General features: G+C 52.1%; 1 protein-coding gene across 2 annotated transcripts in view; it reads left to right on the top strand.

The window, feature by feature from the left end:
* The window catches only part of SLC43A3 (solute carrier family 43 member 3), a 33,954-nt gene that overhangs the window by 6,595 nt on the left and 14,992 nt on the right, over positions 1 to 12,367 (top strand). The window contains exons 2-5 of one of the 2 annotated variants that reach the window (XM_048852720.2): positions 927 to 1,165; positions 1,743 to 1,872; positions 10,601 to 10,647; positions 11,623 to 11,699. In XM_048852720.2, the coding sequence (XP_048708677.2) occupies positions 976 to 1,165; positions 1,743 to 1,872; positions 10,601 to 10,647; positions 11,623 to 11,699 (444 nt within the window). In that variant the 5' untranslated portion in view covers positions 927 to 975. Of the gene's footprint in view, positions 1 to 926; positions 1,166 to 1,742; positions 1,873 to 5,884; positions 6,029 to 10,600; positions 10,648 to 11,622; positions 11,700 to 12,367 lie in introns of those variants that run through there. The other variant, XM_048852717.2, reaches the window with a different exon arrangement.

Genomic DNA, 12,367 nt, shown 5'->3' on the forward strand with positions numbered 1-12,367 from the left:
TTTTTGGATTTCCTCCCCTACATGGCTGCAAAATTTAACCACATTATGGCCACTATTACCAAGTGATTCAGCTGTATTCACCCCGAGGTCAGATTCTGTGTGCCACTGAGGCCTAAATCAAGAATCCTCTTTCCCCTTGTGGGTTCCAGGACTAGCTGCTCTGAGAAGCTGCCATTTATGGTGTCTATAAACTTTATCTCCGCATCCTGTCTTGGGTGACATGTACCCAGTCAATATGGGGAAAGTTGAAATCCCCATTATTATTGGGTTTTGTGTTATTTTAGCCTCCCTAATGTCCCTGAGCATTTCACAGTCATATGTTCGGTAGTATATCCCTATTGCTCTACTTTCATTGTTCAAGCATGGAGTTTCTATCCATAGAGTTTCCATAGAACTGTTTGAGTAGTTTAAGATTTTTACTTTATTTGACTTGTTGCTTTCTTTCTCATACAGTGCCACTCTCCCACCAGCACAACCTGCTCTCTCATACCCTCCTTTTACCTGGTATTTGTGTCCCATGGATTATCCTCATTCCATCAAATTTCTGTGCTGCCTGTTATATCAGGTGGGGGATACTGACACTAATGCCAGGCACTCAGGTTCATCCAGCTTAGTATTTCGATGTCTAGCATCTGTGTATAAGCACTTGTGCATGTTGTCTATATGCAGTTGCTTACCTCCATGTGTTGTGTTTAAACGGGATGCTTACATTTGACTGTTCCTCACCTGTACTTTACCAACGTCTTTCCTAGCCCGCATATTAGGATATAGGTTTCCCCCGAGGCAGCTGCATCTCAGTGTTGGGTGGGGGAACCCTGTATGAACATCTGATCCCCCCCTTCCCCAGAAGCAGCTGCATCTCAGCACCGGGCATGGGCTCTCTTTGCAAACTGTTGACCTCCTGGAGTGTCTCTTTGTGGTTCCAGGCTCAGAAAGGGACCCTCCCAGGAGCAGAAGGGAAGCGGACAGGGTGCCATGGAGGAGCAGGGCGCAGGGCTGGCCAAGCGGCTGGGCACGCTGCTCTCAGGCCTGCTGGAATGCATTTGCTTTGCCGGCATCATCTTTGGCTGGGCCTCATTGGTTTATGTGCTCAAGGACATGCACTACTTCGAGGAGCTGTGTGTGCCAGCAGCTAACGGCACGGGCAATGGCACGCAGGGCCCAGGTACGGCAGGGGGCAGCACTAGAGTGGCAGGGGTGAGCGCTGCAGGGGAGTGGGCAGTGCTGGAGGGGGATGGGGCATCAAAGCAGGGGCCGGGGGGATAGGGGGATGTCTCCATCTCAGGTGCTGCACCGGGGCCAGAAGGCTGACGAGGATATGCAAATAATGCAACACCCTTATTTGCATATTCAGGACTATGCATTGTCTCATTTGCATATCCCTAAATTAAGGTTCCTTCCTTTTCTGGTTCCCAACCTTGAGCTCCCCTCTGGCCCAGTGCCACCCATTTCCCCTAGACACCCTCTTGGGCCATGGGTGTGGCGGAGGAGGGGGCATGTGAGGGGCCATGAGTGAATGGTGTGAGGGAGGGTAGCGGGCGTGGGGGCTGTGTGTATGGGATGGGATGGGGTGTCAGGGCAGGGGGTCCGTGTCTGGGGGTGAATCCATGTTAGGGTCCTGTAGGGGTGTTGGGATCCAGGAGGGGGTGTGTGTGTGGGGGGGTGTCAGAGTCCATGAGGGGCATGTGGGAGCTGTGGGGGTGGGTTGGTCAGTTCAGTGTCTCAGGCCATGTTCTCCCCAGACTGCCGGGCACAAGACGAGCAGCTGTCACTCATCTTCACTGTCGGCTCCTTCATGAACAACTTCATGACCTTCCCCACCGGCTACATCTTTGACCGCTTTGGCACTCTGCCAGCCCGCTTGCTGGCCATGTGAGTGTGGGGGAGGGGGGCCTAGGGATCCACCCAGTGGGATACTCCCACTGGGCTGCTGCACCACCCCCACTGCGACCCTTACCCCCCTCCACTAGGACCTTCTCTGGGTCCCACCCCACCCCACTGGGACCCTCCTCTTGGATCCCTCCCCATGAACTGAATCCCCTCCGGAACCCCTCCCCTAGGATCCCTGGGGACCTGGGGGTGGGGGATGGGGCGCTCTCCCCTCTGGAGCCAGGCCTCATCTCCATGAGTCTGGCTAGTGTGTGTGGGTAGGATAAACCCCATGGAGTCGGGGGGAGGGGAGAAGGTTCCCCAGGACAGGATCCCCATCCCTCCCCACTCTTTCTTTCTTTGGTTGTTTCTCTTCCTCGCTCTCCCCACAATGCAGTGAAAATTAGGGACCACGCCCAGCCCAGGTTATCCAGTGAGCCCATCTGACTCCCGCCCAGCACGGCCCTGCCTGGGCCCACAGATCAGTGCCTGTAGCAGCCAGCCTCACAGACCCTGCCCCTCCACACTTTCACAGGGTCAGCCCCACCAGCACAGGCCCCTCCCCACAGCTGGGACCGGTGTTTGCCAGCTGTCCCTTGCCCTTAGGGCTCCAGGGAACCTGCAGCTCATTTGTTTCTCCTTGGCTGAGTTAGTATCTGTTAACTGGCCAGGGACTAAGTCAGCAGGTCCTGTATGCGACTGGGCCCGGGGCACTGGTGCAGCTGGCTCTGGGCTAACTCCCCTGCACCCCAGAGCATGGCCAGCAGGCTACTGCTAAGGTTGCACAAGTGCCCAGAAGGAAGTGCTCACTGCTTGCTTACCCACAAGCTGTTCCCTCACCTGTCCACACTGCAGAGCTGGGGCTGCTGCTTCTGGGGCTCTGCTGGGAGCTCTGCAGCTCCAGTCCCTCCCGCTCAGGTGAGCTCCCTCACCAGGATGCTGTGGGCCAGCCCCAGAGCCCATGGCAGTCAAAGCAAAGGCCTGCTGCCTGGGCTGGGGAGGAGGCTCCGGCTATGAGGTGGGGGGTACTGGCACTAACTGGACCCACTGGCCTCCAGGCAAAAGGCTCCAGGTGCCACCTGCCCCCACTAGGGCTCATCCACTCCCCCTGTGCTTGGCAGGGTTCAGCCAGCCCCCTCCTAGGGATCCAGGCCCTGCCACAGGGCTAAGGTTAGCCACCCACTACCTGGGCCTCTGACACATGCCTTTGCCCTCCCGAGGTCTTGATCCGCGCCCGAGAGGTGAAAGAATGCAGGCAGCTATCTGTCTATCCATCTCTCTATTGACATACATCCCATCCATCCATCCATCAACATCCCCTCCATCAATCGATTGATTGATCTGCATCCATCGACATACCCTCCATCAATCCATCGACATGCCCTCCATTGATTGATCAATCTACATCCATCCATCCATCCATCCATCCATCTATTAGGGGCATATTCCTTCACCCGCTCACTTCCCTGGTCCTTCTCGCATGAACAGAGCGCCACAATACCCGAAGTCCAAAGGTGCAAACAATTCGATGTTTATTGGGGTAAACTTCCATCAAGCAATGATTCCAATTTCCTTCCTTAGTGTCCCCATTCCCAGCTATGACAACACAGAACCTTGCCTGTGTCCCTGTTCCCATTCCCCCTTTAGCAAAACATGATTCCAATTTCCTCCCCCTTAGCAAAACATGATTCCAGTTCCCCCACCCCCATTCCCCATTCCCATTCCCCCTCTTTCTTCCTGATTGCAGACTATATAGTAAAACTTGAGTTCTGCTTAGCTATAGCTTAACCAATCATTTTACTGAAATTTAACTAACCAATTCTAACATATTGTAACATGATTATTTAACCAATTATATCCCACCACCTTAATTAGTTTACACCCAGAAAAATGAATAATCCAGCAGACAGAAACAATCACAGAACCAGACAGAGATTATGCAGACAAACAATAGGGAAATGGGGATAGAACAACAAAGAAATGAGGAAAAAGAAAAGGAGTACTTGTGGCACCTTAGAGACTAACAAAATTATTTGAGCTACTCAAATAAATTTGTTAGTCTCTAAGGTGCCACAAGTACTCCTTTTCTTTTTGCGGATACAGAATAACATGGCTGCTACTCTGAAAGAAATGAGGATTTCACATCCCAGCTATTGATAAGTGAGTTCTTGCCAGACAGGATGCTATCAAACTAAGTTTCCTTTTACATAGAATCATAGAATATGAGGGTTGGAAGGGACCTCAGGAGGTCATCTAGTCCAACCCCCTGCTCAAAGCAGGACCGATCCCCAACTAAATCATCCCAGCCAGGGCTTTGTCAAGCCTGACCTTAAAAACTTCCAGGGAAGGAGATTCCACCACCCTCCCTAGGTAACACATTCCAGTGTTTCACCACCCTCCTAGTGAAAAAGTTTTTCCTAATATCCAACCTAAACCTCCCCCACTGCAACTTGAGACCATTACTCCTTGTTCTGTCATCTGCTACCACTGAGAACAGTCTAGATCCATCCTCTTTGGAACCCCCTTTCAGGTAGTTGAAAGCAGCTATCAAATCCCCCCTCATTCTTCTCTTCTGAAGACTAAACATCCCCAGTTCCCTCAGCCTCTCCTCATAAGTCATGTGTTCCAGTCCCCTAATCATTTTTGTTGCCCTCCGCTGGACTCTTTCCAATTTTTCCACATCCTTCTTGTAGTGTGGGGCCCAAAACTGGACACAGTACTCCAGATGAGGCCTCACCATGTCGAATAGAGGGGAACGATCACGTCCCTCGATCTGCTGGCAATGCCCCTACTTATACATCCCAAAATGCCATTGGCCTTCTTGGCAACAAGGGCATACTGTTGACTCATAGGGTATGTCTACACTACGGAATAAGGTCGAATTTATAGAAGTCGGTTTTTTAGAAATCGGTTTTATATATTCGAGTGTGTGTGTCCCCACAGAAAATGCTCTAAGTGCATTAAGTGCATTAACTCGGCAGAGCGCTTCCACAGTACCGAGGCTAGAGTCGACTTCCGGAGCGTTGCACTGTGGGTAGCTATCCCACAGTTCCCGCAGTCTCCGCTGCCCATTGGAATTCTGGGTTGAGATCCCAATGCCTGATGGGGCTAAAACATTGTCGCGGGTGGTTTTGGGTACATATCGTCAGGCCCCCCGTTCCCTCCCTCCCTCCGTGAAAGCAAGGGCAGACAATCGTTTCGCGCCTTTTTTCCTGAGTTACCTGTGCAGACGCCATACCACTGCAAGCATGGAGCCCGCTCAGGTAACCGTCACCCTGTGTCTCCTGGGTGCTGGCAGACGCGGTACGGCATTGCTACACAGTAGCAGCAACCCATTGCCTTCTGGCAGCAGACGGTGCAATACGATTGGTAGTCGTCCTCGTCGTGTCCGAGGTGCTCCTGGCCACGTCGGCTGGGAGCGCCTGGGCAGACATGGGCGCAGGGACTAAATTTGGAGTGACTTGACCAGGTCATTCTCTTTAGTCCTGCAGTCAGTCCTATTGAACCGTCTTATGGTGAGCGGGCAGGTGATACGGACTGCTAGCAGTCGTACTGAACCATCTTCTGCCAGGCAGGCAAGAGATGAGGATGGCATGCAGTCCTTCTGCACCGTCTGCTGCCAGCCAAAGATGTAAAAGATAGATGGAGTGGGTCAAAACAAGAAATAGACCAGATTTGTTTTGTACTCATTTGCCTCCTCCCCTGTCTAGGGGACTCATTCCTCTAGGTCACACTGCAGTCACTCACAGAGAAGGTGCAGCGAGGTAAATCTAGCCATGTATCAATCAGAGGCCAGGCTAACCTCCTTGTTCCAATAAGAACGATAACTTAGGTGCACCATTTCTTATTGGAACCCTCCGTGAAGTCCTGCCTGAAATATTCCTTGATGTACAGGCACCCCCTTTGTTGATTTTAGCTCCCTGAAGCCAACCCTGTAAGCCGTGTCGTCAGTCGCCCCTCACTCCGTCAGAGCAACGGCAGACAATCGTTCCACGCCTTTTTTCTGTGCGGACGCCATACCAAGGCAAGCATGGAGGCCGCTCAGCTCACTTTGGCAATTAGGAGCACATTAAACACCACACGCATTATCCAGCAGTATATGCAGCACCAGAACCTGGCAAAGCGATACCGGGCGAGGAGGCGACGTCAGAGCGGTCACGTGAGTGATCAGGACATGGACACAGATTTCTCTGAAAGCATGGGCCCTGCCAATGCATGCATCATGGTGCTAATGGGGCAAGTTCATGCTGTGGAACGCTGATTCTGGGCTCGGGAAACAAGCACAGACTGGTGGGACCGCATAGTGTTGCAGGTCTGGGACGATTCCCAGTGGCTGCGAAACTTTCGCATGCGTAAGGGCACTTTCATGGAACTTTGTGACTTTCTTTCCCCTGCCCTGAGGCGTATGAATACCAAGATGAGAGCAGCCCTCACAGTTGAGAAGCGAGTGGCGATAAAATTTATTGAATGACAGCCTTCTTTTTTTTGGGCAATCCTCTGTGGTGGAGTGGCTGGTTGGCCGGAGGCCCCCCACTGCGTTCTTGGGCGTCTGGGTGTGGAGGCTATGGAACTTGGGGAGGAGGGCGGTTAGTTACAGAGGGGCTGCAGTGGCAGTCTGTGCTCCAGCTGCCTTTGCTGCAGCTCAACCATACACTGGAGCACACTGGTTTGGTCCTGCAGCAGCCTCAGCATTGAATCCTGCCTCCTCTCATCACGCTGCCGCCACATTTGAGCTTCAGCCCTGTCTTCAGCCCACCACTTACTCTCTTCAGCCCGCCACTTACTCTCTTCAGCCCGCCACCTCTCCTCCCGGTCATTTTGTGCTTTCCTGCACTCTGACATTATTTGCCTCCACGCATTCGTCTGTGCTCTGTCAGTGTGGGAGGACAGCATGAGCTCGGAGAACATTTCATCGCGAGTGCGTTTTTTTTTCTTTCTAAGCTTCACTAGCCTCTGGGAAGGAGAAGATCCTGTGATCATTGAAACACATGCAGCTGGTGGAGAAAAAAAAAGGGACAGCGGTATTTAAAAAGACACATTTTATAAAACAGTGGCTACACTCTTTCAGGGTAAACCTTGCTGTTAACATTACATACATAGCACATGTGCTTTCGTTACAAGGTCGCATTTTGCCTCCTCCCACCGCGTGACTACTCCCTCAACCTTCCCCCCTCCCTGTGGCTAACAGCGGGGAACATTTCTGTTTAGCCACAGGCAAACAGCCCAGCAGGAACGGGCTCCTCTGAGTGTCCCCTGAAGAAAAGCACCCTATTTCAACCAGGTGACCATGAATTATATCTCACTCTCCTGAGGATAACACAGAGAGATAAAGAACGGATGTTGTTTGAATGCCAGCAAACATACACTGCAATGCTTTGTTCTACAATGATTCCCGAGTACGTGTTACTGGCCTGGAGTGGTAAAGTGTCCTACCATGAAGGACGCAATAAGGCTGCCCTCCCCAGAAACCTTTTGCAAAGGCTTTAGGACTACATCTAGGAGAACCGCAAATGCCAGGGCAAAGTAATCCTTTCACATGCTTGCTTTTAAACCATGTATAGTATTTTAAAAGGTACACTCACCAGAGGTCCCTTCTCCGCCTTCTGGGTCCAGGAGGCAGCCTTGGGTGGGTTCGGGGGGTACTGGCTCCAGGTCTAGGGTGAGAAACAGTTCCTGGCTGTCGGGAAAACTGGTTTCTCCGCTTGCTTGCTGTGAGCTATCTACAACCTCCTCCTCCTCATCATCTTCTTCGTCCCCAAAACCTGCTTCCGTATTGCCTCCATCTCCATTGAAGGAGTCAAACAACACGGCTGGGGTAGTGGTGGCTGAACCCCCTAAAATGGCATGCAGCTCATCATAGAAGCGGCATGTTTGGGGCTCTGACACAGAGCGGCTGTTCGCCTCTCTGGTTTTCTGGTAGGCTTGCCTCAGCTCCTTCAGTTTCACGCGGCACTGCTTCGGGTCCCTGTTATGGCCTCTGTGCTTCATGCCCTGGGAGATTTTCACAAAGGTTTTGGCATTTCGAAAACTGGAACGGAGTTCTGATAGCACGGATTCCTCTCCCCAAACAGCGATCAGATCCCGTACCTCCCGTTCGGTCCATGCTGGAGCTCTTTGACTCCATCATGGTCACCTGTGCTGATGAGCTCTGCATGGTCACCTGCAGCTTGCCACGCTGGCCAAACAGGAAATGAGATTCAAAAGTTTGCGGTTCTTTTCCTGTCTACCTGGCCAGTGCATCTGAGTTGAGAGTGCTGTCCAGAGCGGTCATAATGGAGCACTCTGGGATAGCTCCCGGAGGCCAATACCATCGAATTGTGTCCACAGTACCCCAAATTCGAGCCGGCAACGTCGATTTAAGCGCTAATCCACTTGTCAGGGGTGGAGTAAGGAAATCGATTTTAAGAGCCCTTTAAGTCGAAATAAAGGGCTTCATTGTGTGGACGGGTGCAGGTTTACATCGATTTAACGCTGCTAAATTCGACCTAAAGTCCTAGTGTAGACCAGGGCTTATCCAGCTTCTCGTCCACTGTAACCCCTAGGTCCTTTTCTGCAGAACTGCTGCCAAGCTATTTGGTCCCTTATCTGTAGCGGTGCATTGGATTCTTCCGTCCTAAGTGCAGGACTCTGCACTTGTCCTTGTTGAACCTCATCAGATTTCTTTTGGCCCAATCCTCCAATTTGTCTAGGTCCCTCTGTATCCTATCCCTACCCTCCAGCGTATCTACCACTCCTCCCAGTTTAGTGTCATCTGCAAACTTGCTGAGGGTGCAATCCACACCATCCTCCAGATCATTAATGAAGATATTGAACAAAACCGGCCCCAGGACCGACCCCTGGAGCACTCCACTTGATACCAGCTGCCAACTAGACATGGAGCCATTGATCACTACCCGTTGAGCCCGACAATCTAGACAGCTTTCTATCCACCTTATAGTCCATTCATCCAGCCCATACTTCTTTAACTTGCTGGCAAGAATACTGTGGGAGACCATGTCAAAAGCTTTGCTAAAGTCAAGGAACAACACGTCCACTGCTTTCCCTTCATCCACAGAGCCAGTTATCTCGTCATAGAAGGCAATTAGATTAGTCAGGCATGACTTGCCCTTGGTGAATCCATGCTGACTGTTCCTGATCACTTTCCTCTCCTCTAAGTGCTTCAGAATGGATTCCTTGAGGACCTGCTCCATGATTTTTCCAGTGACTGAGGTGAGGCTGACTGGCCTGTAGTTCCCAGGATCCTCCTTCTTCCCTTTTTTAAAAGTGCCTTCTAGGCACTTCCCTTTCTCTGGAGGTGATAGGCACGATCAGGACAGGATTGTATTCCCAACAGCCCAATAGCACCTTATTTCAATGTGAGTGGTTTGGAATGTGAAGATGTGACCGTTCGCTTCCCAGCTTATGGCTGCCTCTGCTGCTTAGCCAAAGGCCTTAGCCTAAGAACAGGGCCTCAGACTGTCACAGTGAGAAAATGCCTTATACAGTCAGACAGTGATTTTGATTCTTTCTTTTATACCTCTATAACTAGCTAAATGATAAACATATACCTACATTCTTAAAGTATAGGCCTTTGCAAACAGGCCTGAATATCTATGTCCTAACACCATCCATCCATCCATCCATCCATCCATCCATCCACATACACCTCATCCATCCATCCACCAACATACACTCCATCCATCCATCCATCCATCCATCCATCCATCCATCCACATTCACCCAATTCATCCATCTATCCATCCATCTATTGACATACACCCCACCCACCCACCCACCCAATCCATCCATCTATTGACATACAACCCCCACTTCCATCCATCCATCCATCCATCCATCCATCCATCCATCCATCCATCCCATACATCCCTCCACTCACATACACCCCATCCATCCATCTATCCATCCATCTACATACACCCAATCCATCCATCCATCCATCTGTCTACAAGCACCCCATCCATCTAGCCATCTATCTATCCCATTCAGGAAGGGCACTAACTGAGGGCAGGTCTGCCCAGGTATATTAACCAGTCAGGCTGTACCATTCCTGGCTGACCTGAGACCAGGGTAACTCCCTGGGGGACCCGGTTCTTCACTCTTTAGAGCGGTGCAGTACTGGGGTCAGTATCCCAGGTGCAGACAAGCTGACTGGCCTGAGCCCCAGTGTCCAGGGCCATGCTGTGACCATTTGTGCCCCAGCTGCCAACACCCACCAATAGCCCCCTGACCCCAACCCAGCTCTACCCCAGCCACCACGTAGTGTCACCTGTTCCATCCCTTCCCTTGTCGTGCACAGCCAACCCGCTTTTATTGCTCCCAGCATCCCCTGGGGTACAACCAGTGTTTGCAGCTTCCAGCCTGCTGCTCCTGGCTCACTTGGGCCCCCCTCCCAGCCCTGTCTCCTGCCCTCCACCGCCTTGACTGTGGGGTTAAATCCTGCCTCTGTCCCCCATCCTTCCCTGCCCCCCACCCCCACCATCACCCCTTCCCTGTCCTCCTTCTTCCTTCCACTCCCTCTCCCTGCCCCCCTTGCACCCCAAGTGTCTAGCTCCCCCACTGTCTACTCCACCACTGCCTTCAGTTAGCCCCTCCCTTACTCCCCCCATCCCCAGAGCTGTGATGGGAGCTGCAGCCTCCTCATGTGGGACAGGAGCCACAGTGGGGAGGGGGTGTCCTCTGCCCCGCACCCCCGGTCGCTCCCCCAGCATAGCCCTGTGTATGTGTGTTTCAGATCCCTCTACACCAGCGGCACGCTGCTTATTGCCTTCTCCACAGCAGGTGAGGCCTCTGCATGTGGGGCGCAATGGGGCAGGGTACCTCTTGATGACCTGAGCTGGGGTTGGGGCACCAAGCACCCTCATGGCAGCACTGGGGGGACCCAGCCCTTCAGTGTAGGAGCACCCCCACTGGGCCGGTAACTCTGTCTCCGCTTATGATTGGGCTCTGGGCGCAGCTCTGCCTCCTTCTGGGCAGAGAGAGCCAGTCCTGAGCCACCGTCACTTGGAGTCTCCTCTGGGCGAGTGTGGCTGGGCACCTACCTCTGTGTCTGTGTGTGTGACACTCGCTGGGGCTTGTTACAAGGCCTGACAGATGTGTCTGTGTCTGTGACACTAGCTGGGGCTTGTTATGAGGCCCAACAGGGTGTGTGTGTGTGTGTGACACTCGCTGGGGCTTGTTATGAGGTCTGACAGTGTGTGTGTGTGTGTGTGTGTGTGTGTGTGTGCGTGTGACATTTGCTGGGGCTTGTTACGAGGCCCGACAGGGTCTGTGTATGTGTGACATGCACTGGGGCTTGTTATGAGGCCCAATTTTGTGTGTGTGACACTCGCTGAGGCTTGTTAGGAGGCCCGACAGGGTGTGTGGGTGTGTGTGTTTGTATGTGTGTGTGAAACACTCGCTGGGGCTTGTTATGAGGCCTACTTTTGTGTGTGTGCATGTGTGTGTTACGCTGCATCTTGTTATGAGACCTGACTCTGTGTGTGTGTGTGTGTGTGTGTACATTCACTGGGGTTTGTTGAGGCCAGATGGGTGTGTGTGTGCTACACTCGCAAGGAATTGTTATATCTCATGATTGTGCATGTGTGTGTGTGTCACACTCACTGGGGCTTGTTAAAAAGCCCGATAGTGTATGTCCCTGTGTGTGTGTTGCACTTGCTGTCTGTGTGCGTGCCTGGTGCCTTGGTGTGTGCGGTGTATGGTACGTGTCTGTGGTGTGCAGCTCCCTGACATGTGGTGCTTGTGTGTCTCCTGCAGCCACTGCGCTGATCCTCTTCCCGGCTATGTGTCTGCTCTCCATTGGTGGGATCCTCCTCATCCTCACCAACATGCAGGTCTGACCCTCCCACCCCCCTCCGTCTGGGCAATGGCAGTGTGCAAAATGCAGCCCGTTCAGCTGCCACCATAGCAAGAGCTCTGGGCTTTGCTTCTGCCATCGTTGGCAGAAGACATTTTTTTATTCATAGAATCATAGAATATCAGGGTTGGAAGGGACTTCAGGAGGTCACCTAGTCCAACCTCCTGCTCAAAGCAGGACCAATCCCCAATTTTTGCCCCCGATCCCTAAATGGCCCCCTCAAGGATTGAACTCACAACCCTGGGTTTAGCAGGCCAATGCTCAAACCACTGAGCTATCTCTCCCCCTGAGCTTTGAGTATTAAGGTAAGCTTTGAGAACGCTCGCTCTGCTCCGCAGCTGGCAATGGGCACAGTCCAATACAGCCTCAACATGATGCAAACAGTCAGGAAGACATTACTCAGACCTTGGTCGTGCAAAAATGTGATGATTTCAGGAGCATACTCACCCTGCACATCACAGTATCTTATAAATGCTGAAAATTGATCCATTTTGGGGATAAGCTGAGGCTTTAAATCATTTGGGTAAGCGCTGAGTAGTGCTGGCATGCATTACAGTTCAGCACAACGTTCACTTCTTCTTTTCAGTTCTCAACTTAGCTGGTGAAGGAGAGGAGAACAGCACTCAACTTCCGATTTCCTCCTTC

Source organism: Caretta caretta, chromosome 6 (assembly GCF_965140235.1).
Source record: "Caretta caretta isolate rCarCar2 chromosome 6, rCarCar1.hap1, whole genome shotgun sequence".
Taxonomy (NCBI): Eukaryota; Metazoa; Chordata; order Testudines; family Cheloniidae; genus Caretta; species Caretta caretta.